Source organism: Triturus cristatus, chromosome 2_1 (genome assembly GCF_964204655.1).
Source record: "Triturus cristatus chromosome 2_1, aTriCri1.1, whole genome shotgun sequence".
In the NCBI taxonomy this organism is placed as follows: domain Eukaryota; kingdom Metazoa; phylum Chordata; class Amphibia; order Caudata; family Salamandridae; genus Triturus; species Triturus cristatus.
In genome coordinates, this window is record NC_140581.1 from 259,874,563 (window position 1) to 259,900,120 (window position 25,558).

Here is a 25,558-nt window from a genome sequence, read left to right on the forward strand (position 1 = left end):
CTCTGTCACCAATAATGACATACAATATGGCAGTGCCAGAATGTTGCCATTGATGCCAGACTTGTATCATGGGTGACCTCCCTATGTCAAAATTACTTCTATTGCCACAGCCCGTGTTTTGTTATGGTTGCCCCCAATACCAAGAATTATATGTCTGGTGTGGCTATGCCAACATGTGGAATGTCGTTTAAGCCAAGTATTTCCCCCTATAGAAATGTGACAGAATTTTGCCATGGGTGTCCCTTATGCCAAGAATTGCCTCCAATATGATAGCATCAGCATTTTGCCACGAGTACTCCTTATAACAAGAATTACCTTCAATATGTCAGTGCTAGCATTTTGCCTCCATAAGCCAAGAATTGCTTCCAATACTCCAGGACCAGCAGGAGACAAGCAAAACATTCTCACTCATGATTCCATACATTCACTCAGTTAAACTCCCTCATACTCTATCATAGTCCCACATAGACATCCATACTCACTGGCACTTACTTTTACTGTTTCACTCTCTCATTTTTGCTCAGTCTCACACCCTCTGACTCACTCACTGTCCCTCTCTCCCCGTCACTGACTCTCACACATACATACACAAGCTGACATGCTCCCAGATACTATGCTATCGCTAACTCGCTGTCACCCACACACATGCATGGACCATTTGGGAGATTTTGTTTTACTTTCCTTCAGCTGACTGACTGGCACCCTTGGCTCCACGGGTGCTGGTGCTAGATCTGTGAAATAGCAAAGGAGATGTATGGGGACCCGGGGGGGGGGGGGGGGGCAGTTCACCACAGGTGGCAAGAGTTTTGGAGGCGGTGTGTTCCTCCCCCCCACACTTACCTGCGGACGTCGCGAGGCGGCAAACGCAGGGACTGCCACAGGCAGCAAAAAGTCTAGCTACACCACTGTGCTAGATAGATCACCTGATCCCACCCCACCCAATGACGACATTAATGTTAAAGGGAAAGAATAAGTGTTTGCTATTAAAGTGCAATGGGGGAAAGTGGTTGTGCAGTCAAGAAAAGTAATAATGCACTTTTGACCCGGCGGTATGCCTCAACCACAATACCATCATTTTACCTGAAATTTTTATGCATGAACATTTCACTTCAATGACGGAATGGAGGATCTGTGCAAAGTAAAATTGTAATAAATATTAACTATTGAAACAAAACGAAAAATGTCTGCAATGTTTTTGTAGTTTTCTTCTTGTAGTTTGGGAGAAGAAATGGTAAATTACAATGAGCACAACAAATTATTTTGGTAAAGGGAAATGGTCATGGTGGTATAAATGAGAATTGCCACAAAACAAAAAGAGTATTTTAGCAAAGGTGCAAGGAGTGAGGGAAGAGGGAGACTCTCCACTATATTAGTAAAATGGAATTGAAAACGTTGAAACATATCAAAATAGCTGCATCACAATTCCTGTTTAAACAATGGGACATGCTGGATGTTTGTACATGTTTTTCCTGTTAAATAGCTTGTGATTGCCAGATTATCAACGATGTTAGAGGTAGTAAAACATTGTTTTCTTTATTTCATTTTCACAGGGGCAGAGATTTTCCCTCAAATACCCAGAAGGTATTGTCCTGTTCTAGCATGAAATGCCAATCCTAAGAATACTGCCAAGCTCCCTACTGACCCTTCAAAGCTCCTCAGGTGAGTTGAGGAGAAGGAAAAGCATGCAGTAATACAGGAGCGGCTGAGCACCATCACATACGGGGCAAAAGCCCCATTACTCATGTCAGGAACACAGAGGGTGAGCGTATGCTGTTGCACAGAGAACATACGCAATGTATTTGTTCAGCATTATCAACTACTTTATGGCAGGCAACCTCTCATTTCAGGGGATCGTGTTAGAATTTATTTTTCGTAGGGCACCAGTGACCCGCTTGCACGCTCTGGAAGAGTCTATAATGGAGGCAGAAATTAAAGGGGCTATCTCAGAGCCGGTGCGGGACAGGATGCCAGGAACAGACGGGCTGCTGGTAGAGTTATACCACACCTATCAGGACAGTCTGGCGCAGTGCCTAGCTGCAATGTATATGGTGCCCTGGCGAGGGGCGTGCTGTTGGACACCATAAGAAGCCCTGATCATATCGATCCAGAAACCTCAAAGTGATGCGCTTAATGCAATGGTGTACAGTCCCCTGTTTATGGTAAATTTTTACTAGAAGTCCTTAGCAAAAACTAGCTAACCACCTGAAGCACATCTGTCAGCGTTGATCCACCGAGAGCAGTGTGGATTAATACCTCAACGCAAAACCTCCTTAAATATTACAAGGCTGTTTAGAGGGATGGACGAATATCTCCTGGACAATATTGCAATATGGTGCTGGTCCTCTATAGACACTAAAAAGATATTTGACACTATACACTGGGAGTACCTCAGAACCGTGATGGCACGTATGAACCTAGGACAGGGGTGCGATAGGGGGCTTACACTAATATGCTCAGGAGCCTCTGCTAGAGTTTGAATAGGACAGTATATATCTGAGATGTTAAGGGTACACCACAGCACTTGGTAGGGTAGGCCACTGTCCTTACTGCTCTTCGTGTTGGTGGTTTGTCCGTTTGCCTGTGTGCTGAGCATGGAGTGGGGAGAGGGGTCCCGCTGGGGGATTGGGAGCATGTGGTGTTCCTGTATGCGAAGGACATGCTCCTATATCTCTGGTATTCCGACACAGGGATACCATGGAGCACTGAGCCTCTTGAGGAACTGGTGAGGGTGTCGAGCCTTCAGAGGAACTGCACCTTCCCGATAACTGCTAACATTCTGACTTCACCACCAGCAGTGGTGCAGGCTGGCATTAGATGGGAACCCAGAGTACTACAGTACCTGGGGGTTAAGGTGTACCACTCTGTGACGGACGGCAGGGAGGGAAACTTGGGAGGGACACTGTGGTACCTGAAGGCGATCGCTAAAACGTCCAATAATGGCGTGAACTGCACATTCTGAGATATTAATGTTGCTTTGAGTCCTTCATTGTATTATGAACCTACTGGTTTTGGTACCATGGACTTGGTTCAGGAAGCTAAATGTGTTGCTGCAGGAATTGTTTTGGGATGGTGTTAGTCACTGGGTCTCTGAACATATTGCGATGCCCGAAGGCTGAGGGTGGCCCGGGTGCCCTAGACCTTGAGATCTATTTTTATCAGTGCAGCTACAATGGCTTGCCTGATAGCGTACGGGGCTTTAGGTGGAAGAGACGGAGCAAACCAGGAAGCCATGCCTCAAAGGACACTAATCGTGCTGATGCTGGGAGCGAGGGTGCCATTGATGAGAAGATCAACTCTCCTTGCGGTGGGGCTCCACAACTGAAACACTGTAATCAATAAAACAAAGAAACACATCCTTCGGTGGGGCTACCTAGTGCTGGGGGCTGGGGGGTGGGGTGCTACTTCACTGAGATGAGGGACTGGAGCAGTGTGGAAATAAAAATAATTGAGGGCTCCTACGACGGGGAAGCCCTCCACATCATGGAGACATTGATGGAGTAGGAGGGCATGTCCGGGACACAATTTCTTAAATATGCACTATTGAGGAGCGCACTGCTCCAACTGTGGGGTCCAAACATTACAGGGCTGCGCAAGCAAGACTTTTTACAGACCCTCCTCACCTTTGGTGGGGAGCGTAAATGAATTACCTGTATTTACTAGACATTTCAATGACTATACCAGATAGGAGGGCTTGTTGGGCAGAGAGTTTAGAGGTAAAGAATGGGAACAAACCCTAGCGTAAGCCCGCAGGATATCTAGGAATACTAGTTTCAAATTCACCCAATTAAATTATCTTCACACAACCTATCTCACACCCCATAGGATCAATGTTACGATGGAAGCTGACACCACCCAATACCCCTGCTGTTCTCTGAATGACGCTGATTTTATACACATCGTGTGGGGTTGCCCTATAGTAGGTCAGTTTTAGATTAAGATGATTCTGGATAAGGAATGCAAGCTCACTAGGCAAGACCTGTTGACCATGAAAATAAGCTTGCTGAGCTTGTACCCTAGACAAAGCGAAAAGAAGGTGGGATATAGATTCTTAGATCTAGCACTCGTGGTTGCCCGCATATACATACCACTGCACTGGCAGTCGACTGAAGGGGATCCGCATTGCAGATGGCGAAGAACGGTATAGAGCTGGACAGTAGTGAAAGGAGCTGCCCTAAGAGTGGAGTAGTTTGGAGGGGTGCGATAAAAACTGGTAGCAGAGCGAAAGCTAGAAGTACTAACTGCCTTTGTAGAGGGGGTTGGGAAAGTGAGTAACTGATTGCCTAGATAGGGCTACTCTTATGGGGCTGGATGGCCAATGTGAAGCAGGCTGCTACTGCACTAACAACCAGACTTAAGTAGCAATAAAAACGTAATTACACACATGGAAGGTTTTCCTAATGTTGTGAATCCACAGGTCTGACATTATTGAACTGAATAAGTGTACACAGGGTATATAGAATGTTCTTGGACTGTAGTTTGTTTCTGCTTAATATCTGAGACTTCAGGAAAATGTGCAATGCATGGGGGGGAGGGGACCAAAGGTAGCCCTTCCCAGCTTGGCTGGAGTCCAGCTGGGAAGTGTGCAATGCACTTTGGCAATTTTGTCTAAGTACTGGAATGGTTCCACTGCTGCATGAAAATTCCTCATAAAAACAGATAACAGATTAAAATAAATATAAATAAAAGAATACTGCCAAAAGTCTCTCCTGGTTTCGTCTTTTAATCACTCTCTATGTTGCATGATTAAATCACAATATTTCAGAACCAGAACGGGACATATTTGACTATATGTATATTCTAAAATTACTCTACAGAAATCTTTGTTGTTATAAATTCCCTAGTTAGAAACTCGCATGGTTTTCATGTGACAAATTGTTCATATGTCCCACCATTCACCTCATATTGACTGGCTGCAATATATTCAAGAAGTAAAAGCAATTATCAAGAATTGCAAACTTCTCCAGATGAGATGTGTTTTAGAATGTGACATACTTTTTACTGCAGCGCCCCTTGTAAGCAGGCCAGTTAACATTTCAAATGTACTACTTAATCAAAAAAAGATTAGTGCAGCTAACTGCAAAGGTAGAAGTGTGCATATTATCCACAAATAGATATGCTTCACTCTATGCATACATATATTATGGCTGACACTGATATGAATGGTGCAGGTGTTGTAATGTCCCTACAGAAATCTAAATCTTGCAATGCTAGTTATTTCTTGAGCGCCGTGTCACCCTCGAAGCTACTGATTTGTATTTTGGCTAATGCTTGTTTACTGTAAGGGAAATGGGCAGTAGTTGAGTATTTAAAATATTAGATGGTTGATAGTGACAAATGCAACTTAACTCTTTAGAAAGCTATTAGCAATCCAAGTCTATGTTGGTTGCAATGATTCACTGTGCTTGTGGAAGAGGTTTTTTTTTTTATAAAATCCAACTAACTTACTATAACTCATACATCTTTAAAATGGTTATTGCAATTGCAAATGCTGACAGGCAACACAAAGCTATACTTTTCACAGCGCTACTGCATAACACAATATTCTAAAGTCTTTTAAGGTAAATAATTGACACTTGCAATTCCTTAAAACCTGCTTACCTCCCATTCCTTTGCTTTCTTAGATTTGAATTGCACCTCGTATTCAATGGTTACCCAACCAGACTTGACATCGGCCTCTGAAGGTGGGGACCATTTCACCAGAAGATGTGGAGGATCATCGATTATAGAAAGACTCACGTTCAACGGGGGACTAAGCTGAACTGTTTAGAAATGGAGACAATATCAGTCATCACCTAAGCATCACATTTAATTTCAATTTAAAAGGTTTCAAGAATTATGGAAGGAAGATCCACTTTGCTGTAGCTCCATGGTTTCCACCATAGAAAACCCATTCTGTAAAGCTACAAGTAACACATCCGAGGTTTATTGGAGGGCCATTTTGACCTGAGCTCACATAGGATTCCAGACTTTAACTTAACTGTGATTGCCAACCAAATGAAAAGGAGGAGACTGAAGATTTTAAAGAACAAGTGATCCTTGTAAGTAGGAATTATAAAATAATTGATATTTTCTATGCAGGCACAATAATTAATTTTGTCTCATCCATTCAAATGGTTTTCTGCATCTCTTCACACAAGCATCCCGCTGAACAGCCAACCACTAAACTTGAAGAAGAACCTCTTGTGCTCCACTCAAAGGAAAGCCTTAAAAGATGGTGTCCAGCTTGAAGCTGCCTACTTCACTTCTAGAAGCCCCCCAGTACACCCTATTGCTCTAAAATTACTGCAAGGTGATGTGCAGACTTCTACAAAATACTTCAATAAATACATAAATTATGAAACTACCTGGTGATGTTGTTGGCAATGTATACCCAAGCTGGTCTAAAGTGTCTCTTTTCTGGCCTTGTGTGATGTGGTTGTAGCACGCATTAGGGGAAGCATCATCCTTCTGGCGAGGAGGGCAATTGCGCAGAACAACTGGGAGGTGTTCCAGAATCAATGAAGAAATACTTCTCATGTGTATGCAATCTTGTCTTGTGATTTAAAAAATATTTCAAGACCCTCCTAACCAAAATCTCTGCTGGATTTGGGACCAAAAAGGAAGGGCCCTAAAGTGTTTCATGGCAAGTTGGATATTTTATAATCGCCAGGTTCTCTGTAGCTCTACTTTACTTATGGTTTTACTGTTTGGTATGTATATTTTTCTGTTTTCTCAAAAATAAATTTTTCCTTGGTGTTCTGTATAATGTTTGGTGGTTTTCATTGTCTCATTCCTGTGACATATTTGTTAGAGCCTTCAGTGTCTTGTTTGCCACCCACTTTGCTTTTAGCGTGCCAACTTAGGCAATGGCATTTGAATCATATGTATGGTAGTTCCACTTCTTCTATGCACCACTTGTTTGTCATTCATCCAATATTTTAATGGTGGACCTTTATAAGATTTATTTGTTTACACTCTGAATTTGCCACACTCAGCTATTGTTAACTTTTACAATTACTTTCTGTACATATAATGTATCAATTTTTCTAACAATCTAAAGGGTTTCTGACCACCCATAAAGATTTTGAAAACATTATACAACCTTAATAAAATTCCCATTCATTTTTATATTATGCTGGGTCCATACATTGATGCCCCCAGCCTGATGTTTGCACTACGCTAAGATTAATTACTTTGGGAGCTGAAATGCTATATTCTCAAGGCTGTTTGTGCTCCCAATGGCATTCAGTGGAGGGTGCATAAGTCATCTCAGATGCAGATGCAAATTCCACGACTTGGACAATTTATACTCTGTATTTTTATGCAAAGCAAACATTTTGATGAATATCATCGAATATTTGCAAGTGTTAACTCTAGAAGGACATGAATCAAAATAACAGGTAGCTATACTTTCCCTTAATAGCCAGGATCATGCCCTATAAATGTATCAATGTCTTTGTAATTATACTTTCCTATATGATCTCTCCCAAAATTCTATACAACTTTCGTAGAAGCAGAGGATTGTCCTCACTGTTCACTCTGGGCAATGCAAGGCTTCCCGTAAAAAGTCCCTAGGAATCCACCATGAATCTTATATAAATCACTAGGAAGAGGTATGGGAGAAACCGGTGCTCCTTGCAGAGGGATGGAATGGATGGCTAATCAAAGAATACATTAGCACTGTTTAGGACCATATTCACAGCTGTGCTGATTACTGAAAGACTATATTCTACGAATAATATACTTTTAATCTAACGAAGGAGGAAATCTCTAATGTGAACCAAGGATCTTAGCTGAGATGCCAGGATTTTCTAACATTAAATAAAAAACATGCACAAAAAGAGCTTGGATTATTTGTTTCAATTTGGAAATAGAACTAGTGAAATAGCAGAAAATGGTTCTTGTTGAAGATCAGCATTTCTACATTACTGATTAGTTGTCATGGTGTTTTAGAGAGAGATACCTTCTCCGTAAGGGTGTCTGTGCGGTATCCTGTCAGAGGAGGAATGAGGCAGAAGGTGTAACCACTCTGCTTCGCTGACTTTGCGCTGCCACTTTCTGACAGACAGATGACAGTCAGCAATGTGTGTGACTGCAGGGTGCATTACCCTTTTCCAAACTCACATGCACAATATATGTGCTGAGGGTGAGAACACATCATTTCTGCCCATACTAGAATCATGCTAGAGGGAGAGCCTCTAGTTATATTGCTTGTGACTGAAACCTGGCTTAACACCAGTTCAGGTCCGGATATCCATCTTGCCCTTCCCCTAGGCTATCAACTACAAAGGCAGGACTGGATTAATAGAGCTGGGGGTGGCATTGCTGTCATTCATAAAGAAGTATACAAATGCACCCTATCCGACTTTGCACGTCCTGATTGTGAAAGCGCTGTTTCGTTTAGCCCTTTCTCCCACACATACATTTTTAGGGGTATTGATTTATAGGCCTCCAGGTGCTAGTAACAGATTCTTAGAGGCGCTAACTGATCAAATTTCCAGCCTTACTATAGAAAAGACTCGATTGAAAATTCTCAGTGATTTTAATCTTCATGTACATAAGCACGATTCCAATCATATTAGACAGTTTCAAGGCGACATGGAAGCACTGCAATTTACCCAATTTCTAATTCTACCTACCCATGAGAAGGTCCATACTCTGGACCTTATTTTCTCTAATGATCCGCAACTTACAGTCTCTAAGCCCTTGCCAGTACCTTGGTCAGATCATTGTTTAATTACGTTCACCTTACCTAGGCCACTGCAAGGGCACACATCTCTAGTTCAAAGTCTCACTAAGAGGTGTTGGTCTACAGTGGACTCTAAAACATGGGAAACCACCCTCAAGGAAAATTCCCCTATCCTCTCGGGGAACTTAGACGAAAAATACCAGCAGTGGGAACACTGGATTACTCAATCCGCCAATATCTGTGCACCGAAAAGAACCTTTAACAGCAAACCTTCCTCTAGAATCACCCCATGGTATAATGAGCAGTTTCTCGCACTAAAAAAACAATGCAAAACATTAGAGAGATTGGAGGAAAAATTATACCCCTCCCTCAAATCTGGCTACAAGCTGCTAATCAGATCATACCACAATTAAATGAAGTTCGCCCAATCCAAATTCTATGGAGAAAAAATAGCCCGGGCAGCAAACTCTCCTAAAGAATTGTTTAAGGTAATAAAAACCTTGTCTAACCCACACGAAAATATAAATGCCCCCCCTACCTCTATTAAAATATGCAATGACATTGCAGCCTATTTTTCTAATAAGGTGACTAAACTATACGATCAATTCCCAAACAACAGGGAATCTATCGCTGTTATAACGGCTAAATGGCCCCCGACATCTTCCCTGGCCTGTTTTCCCAGATTAGAGGAAGAGAAGGTCCGACAGTTGATTAGGACAATCAAATCGGGTTCTCCATTGGACCCAGTGCCCCCTCGTGTGCTACTGGACGCACTGGATATTCTTTCACCCTCGGTGACTGAACTTCTCAATCTCTCCCTAGATTCAGCGTTAGTTCCAAAAGCCTGGAAACATGCTATCATCAAGCCACTCCAATCTCGATCCAACAATTTTGAATAATCTCCGTCCAATCTCCCTCTTACCATACCTGGGTAAACTCCTGGAAAAGCATGTTAACCATTCTTTGTCTAACTTGCTGGAGTCCAATGATACCTTCCATCCGACCCAGATGGGCTTCCGAGCCACATACAGTATTGAGTCAGCTTTACTGACAGTTACGGAAGAGCTAAAATCCACACTTGATGAGGGTCGGTCTGCTGCCATCCTCTTGCTAGATCTCAGTGCCGCTTTTGACACTGTAGATCATGCTATTTTAAAAGTGAGATTGGGGGAAGTGAGAATTCAGGGAAAAGCCTTGGAGTGGCTTGCCTCCTTCCTGGATAATAGATCTTTCCAGGTGAGCACTTCCCTACCACACGTGAGGTCCCGCAGGGCTCGTCTATCAGTTCAACTTTGTTCAATGTTTATGTCCATCAGTTGGCTGAGCTGGTACAGGAATTTGGAATATCGGTGGTGTCATACGCCGATGACACCCAATTAGTGGTGTCCTTTTCTAATGGCTCTGAATCTAGTAACAATCAACTACCCATCTGTCTGGAGAGAGTGGTGAGTTAGATGTCCAACAGCTGTCTTCAGCTGAACGGGGGGAAAAGGGAGCTCAAGTTGCTTGGAGATACAGGTATCCACTCACCTCTGATACATTGGCTCAAATATATGGGCGACCCTCCTGTCGCCAAATCCGCAATAAAAAACCTTGGTATTTGGCTGGTGGACTCCCCAACACTGGACTGTCAATCCAGGAAACTTTCAGGGATATGTTTTTCCCTGCTCAAAATGGTATGGAAGATCATTTATGTAATCCCTGAGCAGCTGAGGGAAATGGTGATACAATCCCTCCTCATCTCATGTTTGTACTATGGAAACTCCCTCTATTTGGGTTCACCTAAATATGTCATTAGGAGGCTACAAGTGGTACAGAATGCGGCCGCTAGACTCTTGTTAAAGATCCCCAACCGCATCTCTGCTAGTGAAGCACTTAAACAGCTCCACTGGCTACCCATTGAAGCTAGAGTTAAGTTTAAAACTCTCTGCATCGCTCATAAAGCTTTTAACAATTCTGGGCTGGAAAAACTGAGGAAACTGATATCTAGGTACATTCCTTCTAGACATCTCAGATCCGGCCAGCAACAACTCCTCAAAACTACCAGAGCTAAGAGCCAGATGAGGAGGTAGATCTTTCACCCATCTGGTACCCAAGTTATGGAATGCCCTCCCACTGGAAATTCGTGCTGCCCCAAACGAACTAGCTTTCAGGAAGAATTGAAAACCTAGCTTTTCCCACAATAATTAGGCATTGTTCACTGTCAGAGCTCTTTTTTAGCGCTAGGAAGTCCTTGGGCAGCCATGCGTTCTATAAATCCAATAAATAGAAATAGAATAGAATACTAGAGGTGATGATACCACTCCATCTAAAGGCTACCATGAGTGTAGCCCCATCCCAGGACACTGCCAGCATTCCTGACTGGCTGAAACTGATAGAGCCTTGGCTAATTCAATCTAGACCTTGGCGAAACAGTGACCACCTTGTGCAGCTGCTGCCGCCTAAGCCTGGTCTGTCTGTAGTTTCCGCCCTATCCTCTATCTGCCGGGGCCGGAGTGCTGACACTACTCTGGCCAATAGGCAGAGGAGGCATGAGAGCTGATAAGTGCAGCTGTCGGCCTCCTGAGTGCAGAAGGCAGGCAGGTACATGACCAGCCCATGGGTCTGCGTGGGCACCTGTGACACACTCTTCTGTATACTTTCTGGATTGCTGCAGCCCTGTGTCCTCTCACCTTCCCACCATCCCAATTTGACTACCATCTTGATCCTTGGAGTACAGATGGACTCAGCGGGAGTCAAAAGCTGCAAGACTCGGGGTGACAGGTTAGTGAGGTTTGTAAATGCCCCAGAATGATAGGTTCTGCACTTTCTTCTAAACATGTTGTATTTTAAGTATTATCCAAAATTTCTATTTATAATGAAGAAGACAGGAAAGAAAACCGTGGGCGACTTTGGGGTGGAGAAAGGCTGAAGTGGGCTCGATGGGATTTAAGGCCTGTGAACCTGCACCCAGACCATGTGAATTAGCATATGTATCACATGGCCATGCAGCGTCATTTATCTATTCTTTCAGTCAAAAGAATACAACTTTCTCTTTGATTCTCTGGCATGTGCCAATATGTGTAGGCTTAAGTCCTTATTTTGCAAAAACCTCAAAGAAAGAGCAATTGCCATATACATCTCTAACGTGTTTTGTTTTCATGTCTATTAAATGCCCACAAATCACTTATTTACAACGTCTAATAAACAAACAGTTAAAAGGTTATAAATAGCTGCAGTGTGAGCCTGAAAGTGGGCGAAATTGAGAAATCTTATAAAGCATTATAGCAGGGTGCTGAGGGCGATACCGGTTGTTACAGGCCTGTGTCGCTGGTTCATAACAAGGCAGAGGGTGTTTAACGCCCATAATAGCGCACGCCAAAAGGGTATAATGCTATTAGAACATTTCGCCCATTGAGGTTAGAATGTTCTAAATGAAAATGGGAGAGACGCAAAGACAAACATTGGAATATTGGAGATGGGGAGCTTTAACAAAATTACTGGCCCTATGCCACATCATTGTCTTCAATGGAGCTCTCAACATTTTAAAGTTCTAATATAACCTTATAGCCCGCCGTAGAGGCTATACCGGCCATTAAACGCCCACTCCCGCGCTAAAGACAAGGAAGTGGGCCCTTATGTTCTAATAGGCTTATAGCCTGACCAGCTCTGACAGGCTATAAGCCTATTAGAACATTTGCCACTAGAGGGCAGAATGTTTTAATAAATAAAACAAAGGCGTCATGAGCCTGCATGAGGCCTTGGCTCACAGCTGTTGCTGTGTGACAAACACTGGAATGTTGGAGCTCCAGGCTTTTACTAGCCATTTATTTATTTATTTTTATTTGACAAGTTTTATATAGAGCTGGCTAGACCCGGAGGTATCAGAGCGCTTTCCATGAGAATCGTTGAGTTACAAGTTACAAATTATATCAGTTACAAGAACATAGTAAAACACAGGAAAAAGAACAATGTTACGGTAGTTCGTCGGAAGGAGGGAGCGGAAGGAGAAATAAGTGGGGAGACGAGGAGAACTGTGCCTAATGTCCGGCTGGGTAGGTGACAGCCGAGGGGAAGAACCAGGGCTGATCTCCTCTATAGCTGTCTAGCAGCTCCACCGGGCATCAGCCATGTTGCTCAGGTTTCCTCAGTCAGGAATAACAAGAATACCAGTTTCGCATGGTTACGTTAGTTGCAGTTGCATAATCAAACATAGGAGAACAAGTCCCCAGTAGAGGATGGAGGGAATATGGGAGGAGCGTAGAGACAGGGGGCTGGAAAGTAGATTAGTTCTGGTAGATCGGCAGTGGAAGAGAAGTACTTCATGGGGGCCCAAAAAGTTAGAGTAAGCGGGACCAAAACCCAGGTGGGGCCACATAGTCACTCGGTCCATTGCCAATTTCAAACATCACGCTGGGTCATCTCTAATTTGAAATTGTTTGTAATGGGTCCCAGGGGGGAAATTCTAAAGATGTGGAGGCCAGGCGACATACTTTAGGGAGATTGGGGGTAGTGTACGGCCACTTATGAGTCTTGCAGCAGCTCCAGTGCTGATCACGGATGATCACATCACTCATCAAATACTCCAAGTTCCAAAACACAGGCGCCATCCTAAAGTCAGGCTCAGCACTCATGAGAAACGCAGTGTCAGGTGAGAACAGCTCAGCAATAGATGGAGGTTCATCCCTCCTTTTAGAATCAGGGGCCTCCGTCCAGATCTGGTCCAGTTCAGGGACAGATGTCATAAGCAAAGGGGCGGGGTGCCACTTCCCCGACCTCTGCACAAAAATGCCCCCAATGTGACTCTTGCAAGGGGCAGCTGCCCGCGATCATGTGGCTTGTTTGCAACAGGTTTGGGAAGGAGTGAATGTATGGCTCGGGGGCCTCCGCCGAAGTCGTGCCCCGCCCTAACCACACAAAGAATGGCCCCGATACCCAGCGCGCCGAATGCAGGGCGGGGGATGCAACATGCAACAAGTAATGCCCTCGCCACTCCGTTCACTTGCCTGTGGCGCCTCCTCCGAGTGCGACCACCCAAGCGACCTCCTTGTAGTGCGGCTGGACCAGACCATTAGAAGCCCGGAACCACTCCATTTTCATCAGTGGGGCTCTCAACATTCCAATGTTCTAATATACTTGCTGGAAGTCTGCTTATAGGAGCAGTTAACGGTGACTGAATATCTACAAGACCCGCTGCTTGCTAAGCTACGAACTGTGAGGTAAGACGAGACCCCGATTAAAGCTGGAACACTTTCTGTTTAACTTTGGACTTCGGGCAAACATTGGACCTCTGTGTAATCTTTAACCAATATAAGAAGACAGTAAAATAATCCTCTAAGTTTGGGTCACCTCTGGTAACGTTCAGTGGCCTCAGTAGAGCTAAGGGCACAAGAGTAACGGTGTGATCCCTATGCTGTGTCTGTCTGAATACAACCCTATAAATCTTTCACTTTTAACAATGCATGGTATATTTGGAAATAGGTTTCAGTGCAATCACCTGCTGGTTAGTGTTGTGTGAGTATGATAAGTCCCTCATTCTACACACTGCACACGTTCACTTACAGAACTACTGTGAACAAGGCAACAACGACAACTACATTCATGTTTGCAGCTGCCAGTTAAAGCGGTTATCTGTACAGTGTAATTCTCGGATTTGTATTGCATACGGTGCAGACCAGCCGTGTTTGAGTTTTAGTCTTGTGAATGATTAAAAAAAACTCCTAAACAATAGGTGTATGTTACCTGATAACAATAGCCACTTGCGTTCTGTTTTATGAATGCATACATGTGTACCATAGGTTGCACCTGCTGAATAATACTGAACCCCGCCTGCCTGTGTGGGTGTGTGTGTATTTATGATTGCATGTCTGTGTGAGGCTGCATTAACGTGTATAGCATGTATGTGTTTGCTCACGCATATTTTAGAATACCTGTAAATGTACATTGCCTGCGTCTGTGGTATCGATGTTTGTGTATGTGCATATGTTTTGGCTGCATACAAGTGCACACAGCAGAGATCAAGCATGCGTGTGTGTGATTGAATACATCTTTACACTTGTTGCTCTCTGTGTTGTTGATGTGCGTGTATTTTGTGACTGCATGCAAGTATTGACTCTGGTGAATATGCATGGAGATGTGAGTGAAAGTGTACTCTGAAAATCCCTTTTAAAACAAGTGAACCAGAACCCACCTTAATAGATGAATCTATATAGAATTCACCAACCTATATTGCATGTGTGAATTGATGGGGACAATGAAGCCTCTTGTGTGATAAACAGGTGCTTTAGTAGTGAATTTGTTTGGATATAGGTGTGAATAAGTGAGTGAGTCAGATCTCTTTTGTCCTTCTCCTCTAGCACATTACACAATAATCACTCTCCGTTTAAAGCCGCTTCCTACCCTGGGCTCTGAACTGGTTAGTGTTAGGAACGATACCTGCAGTGTTGCTAGGCTTGAAAGTTTATAGTTGATATTAGACTGTTGAGAGCTCCAATGAAGACAATGGATTGACTCCGGGCGTATAATGGCTGGTATAAGCCTGGAGCGCCAACATTTAAATTTTTGACTGCATGTTTCTCCCTTTTTAATTTAGAACATTCTACCCTTAGTGCGTGTAAAGTTCATATAGCCTTATAGCCCTTCTGCCTCAGGCTATCCCGGTTGGTAAAGACCCTCTTCCTCATTATAAGCCTTTGCACGCATATCAGGCCTATAACTCAAGTTCAGGGCTTTTAACAACCGGTATGGCCCTTGACAGTGGGCTATAAGACTACATTTCGGCAGTTGGTGATTTTGATTGATTTATACGAGAAGACCCCTCCCCCGCTGTCTGTTGTTGTATTACTTGTGTGGGTCATTTTGTCAGATACAATCGAAAACCTTTCTGTAACATCACTACCTCAGTGTAGGGTTTGAGTACGTAACATCTGCGTAATCTGCATGCTCTTGGATCCTGCAAAGTCTGTGTAACTGAGTAAGCAATATTGCTATACGAGGCTGTAGGACTTGATTAGCACTGCTGTCTATGGCAAGTGATAGTGAGATGTGCATAACTTTTCATTTCATTTTTATTCTGCTGCAGTCACCATTTTTTTCCACAAAATATACTCATAGGAAGGGACTAGTGTGGGTGAGTTTTTTGCCACTTCTTTATTCATATAACGTCGGCAAATACAATTTGCACCAGGACGCTGATTCACCGATGCTGGCAACGTTCTAACCAGAAACCATCAACTGAGCTTTTGTGCTACACAGTCATTTGGTGAGTTATTTGAGAACATAATCTATTTAATATGTGTGGGTCATTGCTACACCATCCATGTATTGAATATGCAACACATACTTGTGAACAACATATTCATAGCATTTACACTGTTTACAGCAAATGTTTGCCCCATAATACAGAACATTTGTGAAAATCTATATTTTTACATCACCATTAATAACCATATACACCACTTTTTTAAGTATGGACTAATTTGAGTGTTTCACTTCTAACTCAGGATGCCACATTCTACAATATACATTTGTCTCCTGATGAGACTTGTTTGATAGATTTTTATTTCTGAATATAATAGTAACCCAGAAATACTAAAAGAATAAGTCACAGCAAAATCTTTGTGAATGTAGCCCCAAATATTTTACCATGTATACACCAAGATGGAAAAATAAGAAAAACGATATTTACTTGGAACAATAGAATTGCAGCCTACAGTGCTGTAGATTCACTTGCTTTGAACACTCCTGTCATGTAGTGTCAGGCTTGGATTGTTTTGGGTTGTTTTTCTTTGAAGAAAAGGTTTTTGCTTTGAGGGAACTCATGATGCCTCCTCCTGAAGAAACCAACAATAAACCAAGATACAAGACTCCTCTTTAGATTGTGATTTTCCCCAAAGGGTGAGTGTAAGAGTGGGCGTGCAAAGCAGTAGGATGTCTGTGGGATGATAGGTGTGAAGAAATCCCTTCTTTTTACATGATCCTTGTACTTTCCTGGGTTTGAAAGTTCATATTTGATATTCATGTACAATTTGTGATTTTGATTGCTTTATACCAGTGGGCACATGCCCCTCTGGCTGTTTTATGACTTGTGTGAGTCATTTTGTCAGATACAATCGAACATCTTTCTGTGATGTCACTGCCTCAGTGTAGTGTCTGAGCAAGATCTCTGCATGACCTTTCATCCTGGAAAGTCTGAGTAACTGAGCAAACAAAATTGCAGCACAAGACTGCAGCAGTTGTTTAGCATTGCCGTCCATGGCAAGTGAGTGTGAGATGTGCATAACTTATCATTTTTATTGTGCTGCTGTCACCATTTGTCACTTATTATTTTCCCCAAAATTCTCATAGGGAGATCCCTCCTTAAAAAGTCGGCTTTGCACGTCATTCACTTGTGCAGTATCAAGGCAGGAATGTATGTCTCACGGCTTTAAAGGTTTTTTTTTTTTTTTTTTTTTAAACTTTGTTTATTGAAAGTTTTATGTCAGGACAATACATACATACAAAATCAAAGGGACATCCATAAGCAGGGTCAGGTGACAGTGCAAGTCTCATATCGCATTAACGTCAGATCCATTGTAGTCGCAGGGAACAATTGAGCAATCGTGTACCATAGAGTAAGTTTTGACAACCTGTATACAGAGCACACATTATAAACACCTGGCAGGGGCGTAAGGGTCCCTTCAAGCAGAGGCAAGCCATGCGCTACCCAACCCCCGCAGTGCGCCCTCGGTCAAACGGGCTCGTATAACATACACTCACAGACAGTACTCGCGCCCTGGAGCATCTTGATGGAAAGGCCCTGAGGGGCCGCCAGAGCCGCAACCCACCTCCCACATGTCCACAGTAGCACACAGCCTCCCCTATGTAGGATTTCCATCAGTGAGGGTAGGGTCCGGGCCAGCATCGGTCAGGGAAGGGGCGTCTGTTGTCAGAGCCTCCGGATACTGCAATAAGTAATTTTGTAATGGTCCCCAGATATCGGCGGGGCGGGACCGGTCAGGGAGCAGTTCGGAGTATGTCAGTACTTGCTCCTGGCAGTACACCAGGTCCCTGAGCCATTCCTTAAATTTCGGAGCCCGTCCCCGTCCCCACCGACAAGCTACGCGTCGCTTCGCCAGCAGTAACACCGTCGTAACGAATTTGCGACTCGCCCGTGGGATAGGCTTGGTGTATCCCAGTAGCGCCTGTATGGGGTCCGGTGCGAAGGGCAGCTCTATCATTTGTGAAATGGCGGAGCACACCTGCGTCCAGTAGTTCTGGATAGTGGGGCATATCCAGGACAGATGTAGGAAGTCTGCCTGGGGGGCATGGCATCTCTCACAGTTGTCCGAGTCCTGGAGCTGAAATCTGTATTTGGTGGCCGGGGTGCAGTAGAGACGGTTCAGGAATTTAAAATGTATAATGCGGTGTCTACTGCTCGCCGAGATCTGTGCCGTCTGCAAACAGCAGTAGGTCCACCTGTCATCCCCGAGGTCCAGCCCCAGCTCTCGCTCCCATTCCCCACGTGCCCGGGATACGTCAGGTGTAGCATCAGAGCGGACTGCATGATATAGTATCGAAACTAAATGAGAGGGCGAAGTGGCCTGAAGGACCCCGTGCAAGGGAGCCATGGTGTCAGGCTCAGACGGGGAAATCTGGCAAGATGGTCTTCATGCCGTGCCGCAGTCTAAGGTAGGTGAAAAGCTCCAGGGGGGTTGGCGTGTGACCATCAAAGAAGCTACCCTGGTCACGAAAGGTCCCGTCCGAAAACAGATCTCCCCATCTATGGAAGCCCAGCTTGCGGAGCAAATCCTGAAACAGTTTCTCTTGGAGAAGAGGAAGCTGTGAGTGATAAGAAAGCGGGAGAAGAGGGGAGTACAGGAGCGGACTTCCCACTCGCTTCGACAGTTCCAGCCAAGCCCTCACCGTGCCCTGCAGAGCATTATAGTTGGCAGTGGAGTACGGGAGCACACTGTGCAGTAGGCCAGACAGGGGCAGGGGCGCCGCTAGCCAGTCCTCCGCTGCGAGCTGGGGCATAAAAGCGATCGGGTGGAACCAGTAGTAAGCATAGTGCGCTTGAGCGCAGAGATAGTACAGTTCCAGGTCCGGTATATCGAATCCGCCGCACGAGTATGGAGAAGTCATCATAGCCCACCTCAAGCGGGGCCTCTTCCCACCCCATACCAAACGTATCAATTCAGATCTCAAACGAGTAAAGAAGTGCCTGCTCGGGGGAAAAGGAATATTCATGAACAAGTATAAGAGCCGAGGAAGCACCACCATCTTAATCAGGGCTGCTCGTCCAGCCATCGACAGGGGGAGCGCAATCCAGCGGTCGACACAAGAGGAGATGTGCAGCAACGTCGTGCCGTAGTTCATCCGCATAAGCTCCTCCCTGTCTCGGGAGATCCTAATGCCTAGGTACTTGACATCGGACTCACTCCATTCTATGGGGTAGTCGAGCGGGAAGGTCTGGGAACCATCAGTAAGATGGAAAATCTGAGACTTCGACCAATTGATTTGTACTCCCGACATTTCCCCATATCTCAAGAATTCCCGGAGGAGAGGGTTCAAGTTATTTTGTGGGTCCCGCACGTACAGAGTGATATCGTCTGCATACATCGACAGCAATATCTGTCTCTGCTCACAGAACAGCGCGCAGTCTTGATGGTGCTGTCGGAGTCGCGAGGCTAGAGGCTCGAGCGCCAGTGCGAATAAGAGTGGGGAGAGTGGACACCCCTGTCTGGTCCCTCGTGCAATTCCGAAGGGTGCGGACACCCTGCCATTGACCAGGACCCTGGCGCACGGACCTCCATAGAGAATAGCTATCCAGCCCAGGAACACCAGGGGGAAACCCATGTGAGTCAGTGCAGCCACCAGATAATCCCATTCCAAGGAATCAAACGCTTTCGTAGCATCTAAGAATACCGCCACCATCTGTAGGCTGGGATCCACATTCTGCAAGGTCGCAAACAGTGTACGCAAGTTATGCGACGTCGCCCTTCCGGGTATGAAGCCCGATTGATCCGGGAGCACCAGTCCCGCCATGAGGAGCGACAAGCGATTAGCCAGGGTCTTAGCAAGGATCTTTGCATCGCAGTTAAGGAGGGACAGGGGCCGATACGAGTCTGGGGACGTCGCCGGCTTGCCCGGCTTTAAGAGGGAGGTAATCAGTGCCTCTCTCATGGAGGGGGGGAGCTTCCCCAGGGTGTGAGCCTCGTCAAACACCTCTTTCAAAATCGGGGCAAGGATATCAATGTAGGACTTGTAGAACTCTATCGGGAGGCCATCAAGGCCCGGGGCCTTCCCCGAGGCCATCTGCATTATGGCCTCCCGAATTTCGTCAACCCCCAGAGGAGCCATGAGGAACCGGCGCTGTCTATCAGAAAGCCATCCTAGTGTGATGTCCTCAAAATATCTGTCCAGTTCCGGCTTGTGCGCATGGGTAGAGGAGTACAATGCAGTGTAGTGGGCAACAAACGTTTGCAATATAGACTGGGTGTCCCTGTGGAGCGCCCCCGAAGATCCATGGATCTCCAGTACGTGGTTGTTGAAACGGGGCGGTCGTATCGCCCATGCTAGGAATTTACCCGGCCGTTCTCCCTCACCGTACCTACGCGCTTGGAAGTGTTTCCCCCTAAACCGAACCTCCCTGTCCGCGGTGGCTTTATAGTCAGACAGGAGATCACGGAACTTGGCTTGCGCCTCCGCATCAGTGGGGAACCCAGGGGCGGTCTCCAAGGCCCGGAGAGCGATCTCCAGTTTGCTAAGGCTCTTACGGAGGTCCCTGAGGACTCCCACCCCCTTCGAAATGCACAGTCCCCTGATGGTAGCCTTAAAGGCCTCCCAGACTACAGCGACACTATCCACCGTCCCACCATTGCGCTGAAAGAAGCTCTCGGTTTCCTGTGCAATCTCCGAGCGAAAGACCTCATCCAGCAGGGCAGTAGGTTGCAATCTCCAGGACATCGGAGAGCCAGCAAGATCAACCAGCTCCATACCCATCAGTACCGGGGCATGGTCGGAATACGTGCGTGCCAGGTGTTCCACCCTACAGACCGTGGGAGCAAGGCCTGGAGAGATCAAGAAATAATCCAATCTTGCCCATGTGGCGTGTGCGGCCGACCAGTGCGTGCCCTCCATTGTCGCCGGGTGCCTAGAGCGCCATGCATCCAACAGATGGCGCTCAGTAAGAAGGTCATGAACATATGCCTGTGAGCGAGAGTAGTGTTGAGGGCTGGGGTTTGCCCTGTCCCTCATGGGATCAATAGCAACATTGAAGTCTCCTCCCCAAATCAGGTGAGTGGAGCCTATGTCCAGGATCTCCCCCCAGAGCGCCCGAAGGCACTGCGGATCATCCGAGTTGGGGCCATAATAACACGCCAGTGTGAGCGTGTCCATACCAATGCGACCCCAGATAATACAATACCTGCCCTCCCTATCAGTCAGTTCACCCAGGCATACAAAGGGGGTGTGTTTCTTAATAAGAATTGCGACTCCCCGAGAGTAGGTGGAATAAGAGGAGAAGGAACGGTGCATGGCCCACCTAGATGCAAACAGTGACGGCCTGGACGGGTCCAGGTGCGTCTCCTGTAGGAAGGCCACATTAATGTGATGTCTATCTAGGTACGCCAGGATCTGTCTACGCTTTCTGGGGTCCCCCAACCCCCGCACATTCCAGGTCAGAAAATTAAGCTGCCCAGTAAAGTCCCTGCGTGTCTGTGGATCACCCATAAGGATTAACAGTGCTCAGAATCAGTAAGCCAATGTCACCACCGCCCCTAAAAGGATGCAGAAGAAATAATGCAAACACTTCAACACACCAATTAACACTAACAAACCGCAAAGAAAAGTTCCCACCCCCCCCTCCGCCCTCCACCCACAGCAGCATCCCAATCATGCCATCTGGACAGTCCCCATCCTCCCCACCCCAAAACCAACCCTTTCTATGGCCAACACCATTAGGGATTAACATTTAAACAGGAAAACAATGGGGTAATACCCTTCGGAGGTCAGTCTAGGTGGATACACCGTGTCTCCGCGATCCACAGGACTGCGCCCGGCCAGGGACCGAGCCCACTCCAGGGACAGGGAGTGCCCAGCGAGGTGATATGTCCTGAGAGTCAGGTGCGCGGTAAAAGGAGGTAGGGCCCCGGTGACATCCCCCCACCCACAGCGCAGCCAGGTCTTTAAGTCCCCATATCATGGTCCGTGGCAGCATACATCTGCATCAGCTTACCAACTGTCAATCATCCGCCACAGAAGCATCAGGTCAACGATCCTGCGTTGTCACTCCGCGGCCGGCGAGGCCGGGCCATCCATATCTCGCCTCTTGACCCGCTTCAAAAATTCCTCAGCTTGCTGGGGTTTAGTGCAGAAAATTTGCTTCCCCTGGTGGGTGATGCGTAGTCGAGCAGGGTAGAGCAACGCATAGTCAATTTGAGCAGCTCGCAATTTTTGTTTAACCTGGATGAATTTTTTCCGCTCCTCCTGGACCACTGGAGTGAAGTCTGGGAATATAGTAAAGGTAACGCCGTCATACGAGAGGGACTTCTTCTCCCTCGCCACTCGGAGCGCCGCATCCCGGTCCCGGAAATTTAACAAACGGGCGATGATAGGGCGGGGGGGGGCCCCCGGCGGTGGCCTCGGAGCCAGCGATCTGTGCGCCCTTTCAACAATGAACTGCTGGGAGAGGGAGTCAGTCCCCACCACCGCGCGCAGTAGGCCCTCCACATAGTCCTCCATCTTGCCTGTGTGGGTCGACTCCGGTATGCCAAGTAGGCGAACATTGTTCCTCCTGCTGCGCGCCTCTAATTCCTCATTCTTGGCCGCTATCACGAGAAGGACTTTGTCCATGCGCGCTACGGTGTCCGATAGTTGTGTCGTGCGGTCTTCGGTATCTGAGACACGCCGCTCCGTTTCTGAGATTCGCTCTCCATGACTGTCCACCTTGTGCACTATTGAGTCCATACGGGACTGCATGGAGTCCATTTTGTCCACTATGGTCGCCAGGCTCTGCCGCATATCCAGCAGGATGGATTTGACGTCGTCGCCCGCCTGGGCGTCCACTGGTGCCGGGCCCCCCGCGCCGGCCTCCGGCTGGGACCGGGTGGTCTTTTTCGACTCGAAGGTGAGGCGAGGTTGGCGGCTGTCCGGTTTCCCCATGCCGACACCAACGGACAGACCCCAGTAAAGGTAAGGATATAGTCGGGATGGCCGGGACACGAGGGAACCAAGGGGGGAACGCAGCTCCGCAGAGGCAGAAGCGCCCCAGCTATCCGGGCTCACGCGCCCCGTGATCTCCTCACGAGCACCTGTCAACCCCCTCCAACGGGGGTGAGACCACGCGGCAGGGACGGGTCCAGTGTCCAGTGCTGCGCTCGATCACCCGGGGCCACAACTCCCTCCGACAGTAGGCAGCAGGATCTCCTTCACTCCGGGCCACCAATCGTCTCGAGCCAGACAGGGGGGGGCAGAGGGGCCCGAACCGGGACCCCCAGGTACTCACTCGTAGCAGCCTTAGCTCCCCAAAGGAATCCAGGTCGATGAGGGAAGCAGGATCCAGCGCCTCCAGGCCAATGGCGAGCTCTGCAGGTTCGCTGCTGCCTCGGCGCGCTCCCAGACGTAGGCCTCCCGGTTTGGAACGCCGAGCCGGTCCCAGGCTCCCGCCGCCAGCGAAGCCGGTCTCACCGGGCCCCAAACTCTCTCATCCAGCGGGGGAGCAGAGGGGCCACAGCGGGGGTGGATGGGTCCCCACAGCGCCCAGGCAGGCTGTGCAGCGCCGCGCTTCCGCAACGCCCAGGAACGGCCGGGGGGGACGATCGCCGTGGTCGCCGCGGTCGTTTGCAGCACTCCCCGTCAAGGCATGCGCCCTCCACCAGCTCCCAGCGCAACCGCCGCCGCGGTAGAAGGGTCAGGCCAGGGCGAAGGCAGCAGAAGGTCCTCCGCAGCCGTAGTGCAGTGAGGCCCTCTGACCGCGTGTGCAGCACCGCCCTCGCGTGGCGGCCGTCCCCCAGTCACCGCACCAGGCGATAGCGCACGCCAGCCGGCGCGGTCAGCAGCAGCTCTTCAGTCCGGTCTCGCCGCGGTACTCAGGGCAAGGCAAAGCCCCGGCAGCGGCAGCGGAGTGCGGGACCCCACCAGGGCTCGTTTTGGCAGCGATTCGCCACTCTCAGGCAGGATTTTTAACAGGATTTTGCCGCTGGGCTGCGGGAGCTTCACCCACAGGCAGCCATTCCGCTGTGCGCCACCTAGCGCGCCCCCCTCACGGCTTTAAAGGTTCAGCAGCTACTACTGCTCTGGAAGGTTTCACTTGAAAACAGATAGTAGCTCATTGAGGGATGAAGACAAATGACATGAGGTGGGGATTGCTCTGTTTTAGTAAACTTTAGATCTTCAGCTTTACTGAATATGCACTCACAGCATACCAATCACGGTTTAATTTTGTAATGATTCCTGGTTAGGGTGTGCAAAATGTCAGTAGCACCCTCCTTCCAATTCAGTCATTTTTGTAAGACCATCCGATGATTCAGCACTGAAGAAGGTTGATGGATGTGAGATGTACTTGGTGGTATACTTCTTCAGCTGTTGGCAGTTGATTTCGTCATGGCCAGTACTTTGGTATGTTCTTCAATGATGTCCTAGTGTACCAGAATCCAATTTTGTATACTTCCTTGAGCAACTGAATGCAACTTTCAAGGACAAGTCCGAACCCTATTGTGATAATAAACAATCAAAGCTTGCGGTGGAGTGTGTTTCATGGTACACTGTGGGTTTTAGGGAGAGTCCTCATGAGTCACCTTAAAACTTAAATCTCTTCTTTAAAGAAAAACAATTGATAACGATTCTAACCCAATAGTAGATGGCAGGAGTGTGCAAAGCTTGTGTTCTCAAGCTTCGCAGGTTGCAAACTTCCAGCATACAAAACATTCTCCCTCCTTTACACGAGGGTCCATCAAAAATCATGGTAAGAGAAAATAGTGAGCAAGATATAGATCTGCTGATTAGATGGACACATTTTGCAATTTGGCCTACCTATGCAATATCAAATAAAGAAAAACATTGCCTACACTGTAACTGGGCAAATCAAGAGCAATTTATTTTTTTTACAGATCTGTATCATAAAAATAGCAAACACTTACCTATATACGCTACATCCACGAATTCCGGATCAGATGCAGTACTTCCGAGATCGTTTGTTGCATTCACAATGATAGTATACATCATCCAGATTGACGTGTGCTTTTTATCAAAAAAACAAGAGCTGGGACCAGAGGTTTTGTAGTCTGGACATTCAGAGTAATAGTTTTTTCTAAAGTTAAAAGAACAGGTAAAAAGACAGTGAATATATTTGCAGTGGTGGATTCACCAACACAGTGTTTGCCCTCTAGCTACATTAATGAGTTTACATAACATTTTCAGCTTGGCTTATTAATATACCATAACAGCTTGTTCTTGGAAAGTAGTTTCCTTTTTCTGCTCCCCTGGTATTTACTATACATATTTTTCAAACCTACCTCTGAAAGAGTACTTTCAAGTGATAGATCAGGGCTAAAGTCCTCTCATAGTACATGGATGTTCAAAGATGGTTTATTAGTGTCAGATCCATTAAAGGGTACCAGAATATCCATCTAGGATAAAGTTAAATGAATCTGAATAGGAATGGATTAACTTTGTATGTGTGAGCGTTGGCAGAATGTCAACGCTCCACCATTTTACAGTGCGAGTGTCAATCTGAAGCAGTCTCTCGAACTGGAAAAGAATATGTTTCTGGCCTTAGCACCAGAAATATTTATCTTAGGGAAAATGCTTTTAGGACATAAGGGAAGAGATTATCTCACATCATAAAACTATTTTCTTTCCAATCATTGTAACATGCAGTTTGCTGATGTTAAGTGGTTAAAAGTTAAACCAATGGGTGTCATTAGTGCTCAC

The 25,558-nt window shown here is 46.6% G+C and overlaps 1 protein-coding gene across 4 annotated transcripts in view; it reads right to left on the reverse strand.

Annotated features, from left to right (window-relative positions):
• The window catches only part of LOC146864068 (prolactin receptor-like), a 620,035-nt gene that overhangs the window by 32,745 nt on the left and 561,732 nt on the right, over positions 1-25,558 (reverse strand). For all 4 annotated transcript variants that reach the window (XM_085630985.1, XM_085630991.1, XM_085630988.1 and 1 more), the window contains 2 exons: positions 24,766-24,935; positions 5,599-5,759 (listed from right to left, as the gene is read on the reverse strand). In XM_085630985.1, coding sequence (XP_085487111.1) covers positions 5,599-5,759; positions 24,766-24,935 — 331 coding nt within the window. The remainder of the gene's footprint in view (positions 1-5,598; positions 5,760-24,765; positions 24,936-25,558) is intronic.